Source organism: Magallana gigas, chromosome 8, assembly GCF_963853765.1.
Source record: "Magallana gigas chromosome 8, xbMagGiga1.1, whole genome shotgun sequence".
NCBI lineage: Eukaryota > Metazoa > Mollusca > Bivalvia > Ostreida > Ostreidae > Magallana > Magallana gigas.
The window spans coordinates 42,695,754-42,708,486 of NC_088860.1; the positions used below are offsets into that span (position 1 = coordinate 42,695,754).

The 12,733-nt window shown below is 37.2% G+C and overlaps 1 protein-coding gene across 1 annotated transcript; it reads left to right on the forward strand.

Moving 5' to 3' along the window:
• Positions 1-4,902: 4,902 nt before the first annotated feature.
• Positions 4,903-8,779, forward strand: LOC136270814 (uncharacterized). The gene has a single exon (XM_066069557.1). The coding sequence runs from the start codon at positions 4,939-4,941 to the stop codon at positions 7,033-7,035; it is 2,097 nt and encodes a 698-aa protein (XP_065925629.1). The 5' UTR covers positions 4,903-4,938; the 3' UTR covers positions 7,036-8,779.
• The last annotated feature ends 3,954 nt before the right edge of the window (positions 8,780-12,733 follow it).

The window sequence follows — 12,733 nt, forward strand, 5'->3', positions numbered from 1 at the left end:
GTACTGTGTGTCTATACCCGGTTCCTATTGAGAGAGAGATACTTGGTGTCTCAATCTTCTTCAGATTTACTACACCAAGCACCTCACCTCAATTCCCAGGGTTTCTTGCCACTAGTTTCTATTCAACCCTACCTCTTAACTCTTCTATCTTTCTTCTTTCTATTTTCTTTCTATCTATCTTGTCCTTTCTACTCCGCTGTTCACAGACGACTCCCCCACACTCTACAGCACAGCTGTTTATATAACCTTGGAGTAGTCCACTCCAAGGGTAGTCAGGTTATTCCATTTCCCCCACCCAAATCTAATTCATCACAACGTTTATTATAATAAGGCATAATCATTACATTACCCACGCCTCTTTTACCATGCGTCCCGCATGTCTACTGATTTTTATTTTTAACCAAATTTTTTTTTCAAAGGTATTTAAAATATTTATTTTTCAAATATAAATTACAAAACTAACATAACTTTCTGTTATTGGCTGAAATAAGACAACTAGTCTCGCCATAAATCAATTACTGTTCTTTGAGAGTTTGTTTCCTTTGAATTAATCAAACCAAGTGTCCTCTTCAAATTTCTCAATATTTTCACCATTCTCTTGATATTTTCTAATTACTCTGATAATCTTCTGGTGGCCTCTCTTCTTTTGATCATCGACCTTAAAGTTGGTCTGCGTTCCAACGTCTACTTTTTCCCTCCCAACAGCCCTACAACAAGAGCAATGACTCGCTTTCAGGGGTCCTTCTTGGGACGTCGTTTCACAGATCTCTATTTCTACCTCAGGTTCTTTACCCTGTCCCTCTGACAATACTGGCTCTTCTTTTACAGCTTTGCGTTTGACACCTGGCAATCTTGGGGTGGTTCTCTTTCGGTATGTTCTTCCGACCTCCACTTCGTCAAATATCAACTCTCCAGGGTCTTTATCCCAATCTTCATCTTCTCCAACACTCTTTGGTGTAGACTGAATCTGGTCTTTGGTGGCTGTTTTCACTTGGTCGTCACCGTGGACTCTTTGATGTGCCTGGTTAAAATTGTCTTTTTCCCAAAGGCCTGATCACAAAACTCGCATTCAAACTTCCTTTTGGACATGTCTTCCAAACCACAAGCTAACAAATGTTTACTCCACTCATCTTTTGACTGAAGTCGAAACAAGCATCTAGTACTCAGATATTCTGGTTTTCTAGCTGTCGATTTTTCATTATTTTCTGTCAATCTAATATGGGAACACCCAATGTGGCCTTGTAACTGTAATTCATGCTCCACCCCTTGTATATACATTTTACTTTGAGATACGTCTATTACACAATGGCTTGATTTCAGAAATTCAAGCCCTAAAATTCCGTCGGCTTTAATGTTGGCAACAACAGCTGTACATTCAAACTTATACTCCCCTAGTTGGATTTTAAAATTTCCTTTTCCTTTCACTGACAAAGGAGTTCCATCTGCACTAACTATGTTTTGTGCAACTGTTTCCAAAGTAATAGGACCAGCCTTTTCCATGCTCTCAAATATTCTATCGGCTAGAATTGTCAATGTTGCGCCGGTATCAACAAGCAAATTGCATGGAACCATGTCTACAAGCGCGTTAATAAACAAACCAGATTCTGTACTGACTGAAGCATTCTTAACAGTGGCTGTGTTCGACTTTGTATCATGGCTTTTATTCTTGAACTGAGTTTCACAATGTTCACCTGGTTTAGATTTAGCAGCTTTCTTTTGAGCGTGTTCTTGGTTTAACTTAATAAAGCAATCTTTGATTTTATGTCCACGCCTTCCGCAGTGATGGCATTTAAAAGGGAAGTGATCGACATGCACTGCATCGGTATCATTTGATTTGTCTGCTTCCTTACTTGCAGATAATTTTGATATTTTATTCTCCAGATCTCTCATGGACTGTTGAATTTCCTGACGAAGCTTCATAATTTCTTCATTTACATCAATGCTACTCTGTGGAGAAGACGTATTTGTATCTACCACGTCCATTGTAGCACCACGAGCAAATCCGACGTCATGTCTACGTTGACGCTCGGCTCTACAGAACGCTTCTATTTCGACTGCTAATCTGATGGCATCATTCAGAGATTTAGGACGGGACTGTTGAATACGCAGTCGCATGTCAAAATTCGACAGCGCATCAATGAACTGATCTTTGGCAATCATTTCAGTTACATCCCTTGGTGCCGTAGGGTATGCAAGATGAGTCAAGCGACGTATGCTTTCCCCTAGCTCTGGTAAAGTCTCTGTCGCTTTTTGGCGTTTTTCCCTAAGCATTGCTCGGTACAACTCGGTCTGATTAACAGGTGCAAACCTTGCCTCTAATGCATCACATAAATCCTCATATGTGAAAACTGTGCCTGTTTTTATGTTTCCGAGTACAGTCTGTGCTTGTCCTCTTAAAGATGCTGCCAAGTATAAACTCTTCTGTCGAGGATTCCACAAGTTAATACTACAGCAGGCTTCGAAATGAGCTTTATAGTCTATCCATGAGGAAGTGCCATCAAATGTTGCCGGTTTCATGATAGTTTTACCCATATTATTATCTACAAGATTGTTTTCAGTGTTACCTTGTGAGTTAACACTCCGATTAAAGACCTGGTTTGAATGTGGTATATCATTCCATGCACCATGTCTTGATGTCCAAGTAACACTTGTTGTCGTTGATGTGGCACCGAGACTGTGTGTACTATGTGGAAAACTACCTGCGAGTAGCGTTTCCGAAAAATGTGGTTGTTCAATTGATCGAGGGTTTAAGTAATCACTATTCGCTTTGTACGTTTCTTGACTTGTTTCCCCTCGATAAATAGAGAAATCTGACTTTGGATATTTTGAATAACCAAAATTCTCCGCTGTGTCCGATTTAACATTTGCACTTGCAGTGTTTGCATACTGAGATGATCTATCATCCATACTTGCATCATATTTTGGTCTTACATCTACCCCGGAATCTGGTATCATAGAAGGATTAGATGTATATGGCGTAGACCTCAATCTATCCAATGTCTCTTTTAGCTTCTCACGTCTAGCATCTATTACGCTAAGATCAGCCCAAAGTTCAGCTTCTTTGTCATTCATTTTAAATTTTCTATTTCTACACTAATACAAAAATACTACACAATTTTCTAATTCTTTTATTCTTATCGTTCACAAATTCAAAATTCAGATACACGGTTTCTTTGAACCTGGTACACACTACCCGGTAACACTTCACTTGGTTCAAAGCACCCGGTAACAATGCACTCGGTATCCAGTTCCTAATACAAACGCTATATGATGATTCAAGAACAACAAAATTAAATTTATTAAATCAACGAAATCACTGATATTTTATCCCCGAACCGGCTGCCACCAAAATGTAACGTGTTTTGTCCTGGGTTCTCAGGGATAATATATGAAATAAATTTTCCTCTAACTCTACCTGAGTTAATAATGATTAGTACAATGATTTTTCTCTAATTGGGTAACGTTTAAATCACTATCAATCATAAATGGGGATAATGTGTGAGGTGGGCTTTCAGTACTGTGTGTCTATACCCGGTTCCTATTGAGAGAGAGATACTTGGTGTCTCAATCTTCTTCAGATTTACTACACCAAGCACCTCACCTCAATTCCCAGGGTTTCTTGCCACTAGTTTCTATTCAACCCTACCTCTTAACTCTTCTATCTTTCTTCTTTCTATTTTCTTTCTATCTATCTTGTCCTTTCTACTCCGCTGTTCACAGACGACTCCCCCACACTCTACAGCACAGCTGTTTATATAACCTTGGAGTAGTCCACTCCAAGGGTAGTCAGGTTATTCCATTTCCCCCACCCAAATCTAATTCATCACAACGTTTATTATAATAAGGCATAATCATTACAATATCTATCAATTTATCTAGATATTTTGAGGTATTTGTTGATGTATACTACCTTTTAAATAGACACTGTTCATATACGTTAGCTTCTTAAACATAGTGTTTATGTAACTGATAGGGGCATCGTATTTTTATTTAACATATAGGGATATAAAAAAATATCATGATTATGATGTTACCAAAACGATATACTATTAACTGTTTTGTTCCGTTATATATGTGAGTGCTTATGTACTAAATTCTTGTAGAAAAATGAAATTTCACCTTTAACGTTATATTGTATCACACAATTCTAAACAAATATCGCTTTCCTTTTCAAAACATTTTAAACAATTGATAATCACTTGTCAGCCTCATTATTTTTTATTGGTCGTCATTATGGGTAGTTCATAAGGACGTACGTTAACTTTGTTTTATTAATGCACAGGCAAATAAGATTGTTGTGTAACGGTGGGAGGACATGCTCATCCAAAAATAAATACAAGCAAAAGAAAAATAGACATCATAAACTATTTTCGATCCTTTCATGCCAATTATTTAAAAGCTCCCCAAAAGTAGACAGTCAAACTCCATGTAAATTCACTTTTATACGTTATTTTTTTTATAATGTACATGTAGGCTGCGAGAAAGAGTGCCCCCACCCCCCAACTGATGCTACGCGCCTGATCAACATTTAAATGTTCCGGCGAATCAACAAATCCAGTAAAACTTCAATTATTATGATTGAATTAGCAATTCAACTCATAGAAAATTCTACAGCAGTGTTTAATAATTTAATAATTGTTTTTGTTGTCATTTTATTGATGCAAATTACAATTTGAACAGTAGCGATGCACCGCCATTAAGTTTTGTTTCATGTTAGAAATGAATCTAAAGATTAAACTTATTCAGATTAACATACGAACATGTGTCCTTTTTTATTTACAAAATATGTTGTAATAAATTCCTCACAGTATAAACTTTTTACTGTAGATTTGAATGAAATAGATTTAGACAATTGCAAACTTCGCCGCCCTCCCTCTTGATCCGCCGATGCATTTAATGCAAAACAAAAGTACACTTTCTTTCTGGATAAAACCCACGATGGCGACCGGAAGAAAACCAGTCAACAAACACGTTGTTTTCAACTGTACAATCTGTTTGCAGCAGATAGTTAAACCCAGATGTCTACCCTGTTCACATACTTTCTGTGAAGAATGTCTGCAGCATTTCATATCCAGGGAAGCAATTGGGAAAGAAGAGTCGAGTTTTGAGTTTAAATGTCCGATATGTCGCCGTGTATCTAGGTGTCCCGAGCAGGGAGTTCCCGTAGAGGAATGGGCGAAACATTTTCCAGCCAATCTATTACTTAATTCTCTGACCACATCTGTGGAGGAGCAATCTCAGGATAAATTGTGTGCAATGTGTGTACGTGATAACAAACACGTAAAAGCAGAGTATTTGTGTAACGATTGCCGCGAGTTGATATGTGCGGCTTGTAAAGGTATTCACAAAATTAATGTCATTCTACAAAAGCACAAAATATCAGCAATTAATATGAAAGATCTAGATGACGACCTGCAGTTTCCAGACGTGGACGAACCTTGCCATATACATCAAGGTAAATTCGTGGAGGTATTTTGTCTGGATCATGACACGTTATGCTGCAGCATCTGCTTTGCTACCAAGCATAGACATTGTGAGCGTGTAGAAGCAATTGATGAAATCGTTAAAAGAATAGAGAAGTCAAACGTTGACAGGAACATTCAGGTTCTATCTAAAATAGCCCAGGTAACTAAAGAAATAGTAGAAAACAAGGAACGCACGATTAGAGAATCTAATGCGAGAAAGGAAACAATCCTATCAAACGTTTCTTATGAAATTGAGAACCTAAAAACCAAGCTTGATGAATGTCAACAACAGTTTGAGAAAAATTTCTTAAAATTACACGAAGAAAATGAAGAAAGACAGAAGGAATGCGTCCTGGATTTAAAACACTTCTTGCTGACCATCAGAAATGGAGAGTCACTTTTATCTGCAGTTCAAGGGAAGGGTTCCACAAAGCAGACCTTTATAACGGCCATGAAAATAATTACTGATTTAGAAGAACAGTTCCAACAACACAAAGCCAACTACTTAGAAGATGAAGAGGTTCAGTACGAACATGACCACACAATCATACTCAAACAAGTGTGTGAGCAAGACAAAATAGAAGATGTCACCATGGTGAGAAGACCATCAGGGATCATCTGGAATCTATCAATGCATTTGTCATCTTTTGGAATCCTTGAGAATATAGAACAGAGACAATTCACGGCATTTTATCAAAGCGTCACTAATCCTGCAAAACTGAAGGCGAAGAAAGAGTCCGAGTTTCAGATTTCGGGATCAGCACATCAAGGGGTTTTTGTTGATAACGAAACACTTGTATTAGCCTTCTCATCTCCAGCTTCTCTGAAAGTATTTAATTCCAATTACACTGAGATGTCATTTGATTCTCCAATTGAACTGAATGGGAAAATAAGCCTTTATGCAAGCCCTACCAAAACTATGTTGTATGTTGGGTGTATGTCGTCAGTTTATAAACTGAAGATTGTAAAGAAAAACGTGAGTGCTATTGGAGCCACGTGTAAGACTGAATTCAATGTGAAAGAATTTTTTGACATTTTTTGCGTGGATGAAGAGCAAAATAGGATTGTGGTTGCAACACGGGCTAAAATTACAATTATCACACTTTTGCCTATTTGTAATGTTCAAACAGTAGTAGTTCCGAGTCCTGAAACAGTTGCTTTACCACTACTTTGTTTAACTCAAGACCGATTAGCTTGCGTGAGTGGACAAACGGTAATTTGTTTTTCACTGTCTGGTCAGAAATTGTTCCAATTTCAAATTCCTAAGGTCCAAAGCATCAGATGTATTACCTTTGATCCTTTAAAAAACGTGTATTGTGGGTATAGAAGCTATCAGGGATGCAAAAAGTACTGCGACAATTTAGGTTGGGGTGAATGTAACAATTGTTTCAAGCCTCAGTGTGATCACAAGGACTTAAATGGAGTGTTTCAGATTCAGAGTGATGGCATTAACGGGCGATCTTTTATTACAGAGTACCCGGATGCCCAGTGTTTAATCTTTGATGAGTATTCCGAACAATTTGTGGTCTCTAATGGAAATAAATGTACTGTCTACAGGCTCTGTATTTGAAGTTGCTGGGCTAAAGTTTTCTTAAAATCTTATGTCACATGTTTTATTTAACAGATGTGCATTTGTTTTGAGAAATTGTTCATCCTTGGCCCAGACAGCTGATTTCATTTATATTGATAATTCTACAGTGCTTTGTATAATTCATGTTCTAAAGTGGTGCAATTCATGCATGATGTTTTTTTTCGCAATGTGTATTCTTAAGATCCTCTACGGACATTCTTGACGTGTATCAATGTTTTAATTTGCTTTGTACAAATACGTATTGTATATTGTCTATATTGTAATGATATCAAGAAGCTTATAAGATCGTTACTGAAGATAATTCATTACTAGGGACAGGAATAAGTTCGCTGTTATATCCGTTATTTGTTTTTGTCTTTATATTGTCGTATGCCATTGTTCAGAATGTTTTAATGTCCTTTGAAGAAAAAAAAGTTTTTCAATAGAAAGTAAACTAGGATCATGGAACGAAAAAAGTCTTAATACGTATATATACGGTTGATATATCATCAAAATTAAAGTTCATTTTTAATCAAATGGCTACCAGGGGCCTTGACACCTGCTCCATTCTTCGACCTTGATCCTTTCATCTTATTAAAAATTGTTCAAGGTTATTGCACACCACTCAGTGGGCGTAATTTGATATCGGTATCAACGGGAATTATGATTCGGACAATTATTTTAACACAGAAAGGTTATTTGACTTTCTATTGAAAAACGGACAACTTCAATGGGACGGACAATCGGACAAGGTTTATTGCACATCCTCTACCCACAGTTCAGTGAAGCATACTGTAAACGTATTATAATTGGCGTGTACAATATTTGGCGGTAATTAGTTTTTGAACAAGTTGGCGTATATTTGAATTAGCGTATTCCTGAATGCGCCTTTTCTTATACATATACGCATAGCATTTAGCGATTTACTTGATTTAGCGGAAGCCGTATTCCGCCAAAAGCGCTTAATAGAATACACAGCCAAATGTAGTACGTTTACAGTATGCTACAGGCAATGATTTCACACAGAGGGGATTTTTTAATTTGATTGAGAGAAGGGCTGTCACTATTCTATATGTAATGTTCACGTGTTCCCTTCCCTGTCTTGTAAAAAAAAGTATTTGTTGATTTAACCTACAGATCTACGGATCCATGTAACCATGGATTCCCAATAGAAACAGGTAGATGGCATAATATTGATAAAAATATAAGAAAATGTAGAATGTGTGACTCTAATAGTATTGGGGGTGAATTTCATTATATTTTAGAATGTACACATTTTGCAAACGATAGAAAAATGTTTTTGTCCAAGATATATGATGAAAACCCAAATAGTAAAACAATTAACGAGCTGATAAATACTATTAATGCAGCAAAAATTAAAATGTTGTCAAGATTCATTAAGAAAACGTTCAATCAAAGTCTGCTCTTCCAAAAACAAACCTATACAACCTACTGTATTGTAAACTCAACTTTCATATATTTATTACTACATGTACTGTACATGTGATCCTTGACTGTACATGTATTTTGTGTTCAGTTCTATATCACCCCTGCGAATGTTATTGTCATTTAAATTTTAGATCACGTGGTTTTATTTGACCCTTTCAGTTTCGCAGTAAAAATCGTGCCTCGTGTTTATAGTCTATTTTAGTGAATCTGGGTACTTGTAGTCAAATATAAATTCTAGAGGTTTATTGATTTTAAAATTTATCTTCATTAATTGGTGGATAAAATGTGTTCTAGAAATAAATGTGACAATACAAAAAATAGTTTTTTTTCTGCTGTTGCGACAATTAACATGCGTTGTAGAGAATTAATTTTCGATCCGCGCCTGACCTAGTAATAACATCAATAGTGAAACAGGCTGTACTATTTTATGCAGAATGTTCCTTAAAAATGGCTCAATATACTAAGTTTTTATGCAAAACGTTCACCCATTATTTTTTATAAAAGATGGTATTGCACACCAAGCATCAAACATGACTATGATTTTATTAAGGTAGCAAGGGACAGTTTCGAATAAAGTACCCGTCAATATTTTTGTAAAATTGAGAGTTGCTGTACTTGAAGGCTTATGAGTGTTGCTAAAATTCATGAAATGATTTTTAATGAATATCATTAGTTAGAGGGGTGTCTCTTGTTGAAATTGATATGCAATATGTAGGCCCCTTATGTTAGGTACAAGAGAATCAGAAGTAAAATGCGAAACCTGCGGCTTTGACTGTTGTGCTGACTTTACACAGTGAAATTGCAAGTTACAGACGGGAGGTAAAATAACACGAAAAGTAGGTGGATGGGACATTGTAAACTATACACCGGTAAGTTTCTGACATGTGATAGTGCAGCATGCACGCGGTACGGAAGGTCAACCCTCTGCAGGGAATTAGCTGGGGGAGGTCTAAAAAGCTGAAATATCATGAAAAATTAGCAAAATATGAAAGGGTTAAAATCTCATAAAAACCAGTATGTAGAGAATTTTACAGGTTTTGATTAGCAATTTTCTTCAGAAATTGGTGATTGGCCTTATAAAGAGCGAATTAAAGGTATTTGTGCTGAATGGGAACTGAGGAAACTCTAGTTACAGAGTTCCGAAGACATGCATCCCTTGGCTACAATGAATTGGATAAAAAAAACTGTCCCCTGCCACCTAAGCAACCCAATGTTTATATTATCAACCACTCTACACGTGGTTGAACACGAACGATAACTCTGTTCTGAATACCATCGTTTAATTTTAAAAACCGCTGGATGGAGAAATAAGGCATACATCTTAAAAGATGTTGATGTTTTAACATAAATCAAAGTAGGATATGATAAGAAAATCGACCAGTACTTACGTATTTTTAGAATATTATCCGAACACTTATACTTTCGCTCGAAATTTCACAGGAACTGAACAAATCTCGGTGATGTCTCGTGAACTTTCATTCGAGCACCTCTGGATTTATTACATACTTAGCAAAGATAAAGAAAACATTCTGAACACATTCGCAGGGGTGTGTATACTCATGTGGAACCTCAAATATCAGTGAACTGGTCTTGAATGAATGAATAAACAATTTGAATTGCTTAGAATATTATATCGTACATGTATATATAGAGAATGCTGCCTGCGTCACAGTACATATAAAAGTGCCATAGTATTTAACCAAAATAAAGTCACAGTATTAGAATTAGACAATAATTTATGTACTTAAAATTCTTATCAAAGCAAAAGAGTTTATCCCCAGCTTGTTTCTAGCTCATGCGCGGATCCAGAAAATGTTTCCAGGGGTGGAGTTTGAGGGGGTCCGAATTTGAAGTCGGAGGGGGCGGGGGGCTACAATAATCATCAGAAATCCTGACAAGCCAAAAAAAACCAATTCCCAAAATCATTAAATTCCTTATCCGTGGGGATGAGGTGGGGGTGGGGGGGGGGACGTAGTATACCTATAAAAGTTTGCCCCCCGGGGGGGGGGGGGGGGGGGTCCGAGGCATATTTGCGATAATTTTACAATGTAAATTTAATAAATTTTCATTTCCCAGGGGGTGTCGGACCCCTCCCCCCGATCCGCGCATGCAACACATGACATTCATGATGCTTCCATCTACTGCGTGACCCAGCTGGACAACATAAATTATGTAGCGCCAACTGTACATATAGAACCATTTAACAAGAGCTTGGACTTTGGGTAGTTGAGTCAAACGGCAATGTGACGTAGGCATGTCTATTTCTATGTAGGCCTCTCAGCCATGGCTCTTTGAAATCAACAGGATTTGTCTGGCGAAGAGTACGCAATCGGTGTATATTTCGCTTCTAACCAGCGTCATCTTAACTTGTTTTGACGCAAGAAATAGATAGTTACATCCTACTGAAAGTCCAAGTACGTGTTTGCCTTTGGGATGAATTTACCGTAGAAACAGAAACTAGGGCAGGGGTTGGGGTTTCTAATCTTATGTAACAAATTGATTTATTTTCATTATGCAGTTTGCATTATTCATAAAGTTTTTACAGTTTAAACAGTTTATTGTCATTCTTAAGGTTCAAATACTTACGATTGATCATTTAATTCTCTCTACTCTCACATTTTGAACAAGTTAAAATTTATCCTATCTATAGTTACAACTCTACAGCAAATAGTATTCATGTTTTCACTTTAGCCTAAGTTATAAAGTTAACCTGGGCTGCGTTCAATATCGTAACAGCTAGCCTAGCCGCTAGGTCGTATATATCTAGGTCTGTTGAACGGACCGCTAGATTAGCCGCTAGGTCTCAGATTTAAAGTTTGTAATAAATTCGACTAAAGACTTATTACATTCACATAATTTGTTAATTTCAAGCGGAAAATATACATGGTAAAACTCATTATACCTAACGTTAGACCTAACCATTAGGAACATAGCTTTATAGAGGGTTCAGCCCCCCCCCCCCCCCCATTTTCTCGCAGGAAAGATAATTGTTCCTAAATTTACCTTGAAAGATTGAGAAGTTGGAGTCATAGGCATAGTAGCCCCCCCCCCCCCCCCCCCCCCATGGATTAGGATTTCCATGATTTTGGGAATTTTTTTTTCCCTCAATATATTTCTGAGGATTAGTCTAGCCCCCCCCCCCCCCACTTTCAATTTGCTTCCGACGCCAGTGAGAGCTATGAATAGATTAGAGTTAGGTTAACCGTTTAGCATGATAAAGCATGATTTATGTAGAGTTAGGATTTAGTTCATTTTTGTAGGGTTTAAACTTTAAAGCATTTTTATGCAACCTTCAAAATTTGGTTCAGCTGCCCAAATAAGGAGATAAGGGACTGGCCCTTCACAGGCACGTAGCATCGGGGGGGGGGGGGGGGCAGGGGGCGCCTGCCCCCCCCCCCCCCCACCACTTTTTCTCGCAGGAAGGAATTTTTTAAAATTTACAGATAAAAAATGGAATAAAAATGGAGTTGGCCCCCACACTTTTTTGGGAGTATGTAAAAAATTGATATGAAAATAAGGAAATGAGGAGTGAAATTGAAATTATATAGTTCGCCAGCCCCCCCCCCCCCCCCCCCCCCCCCCCCCACGGATTAGGATTTTGAAGATTTTGGGAAACTTATTACTTTCCCTTTTTTTTTTTTTTTGCTTGTCAAGATTTTTTTGATGAGTCTGCCCCCCCCCCCCCCCCCCCACTTTCAAAAACGATGCTACGTGCCTGCTTCAAACATTCTTTCTCAGATTTTTTAAGAATGGTAACGAATTTCTAAACACGTGTTGAACAAAAATCTTACACCTGAAAGAAAATAGTATCTGGTCCTTATAATGTAGACCATGTTTTTCTGTTTTAAATCATTTAGCAAAATTAAGGTCGAACATAAATCTCAAATTCTAAAATCAGACAGAAGGACCTCCTCCGGTTGCTCGCAACGAGATCGTGTCTATAGTTATAGAATTCTTATTGCTACAATGTATCTCTGACTTAAATCAACTCTATAAATATTATTAAATTGTGTTAAATCTTACTGGTGTTTTCATTTCAAGTGTTGACTATTGTTCAGGAATCCACTTGGGTTGATTTTTAACTAAGTCAGCATTCGATCACAAGAGTTATTGCCCTTGTCGTACTGGTTTTGTTTTTTTGGTGTTTTTTTATTATTATTATAATTTTTACAGAGGTATTTGACTTATTTGAGCCCTGTTTATATAATAGGTTTTGCATTTCTTATTTTTCCGGATTTCAATTCCGGAA

What these genes read in the sequence shown, in the direction of transcription:
- LOC136270814 (XM_066069557.1), top strand. Translation starts at nt 4,939, where the DNA reads ATGGCGACCGGAAGAAAACCAGTCAACAAACACGTTGTTTTCAACTGT.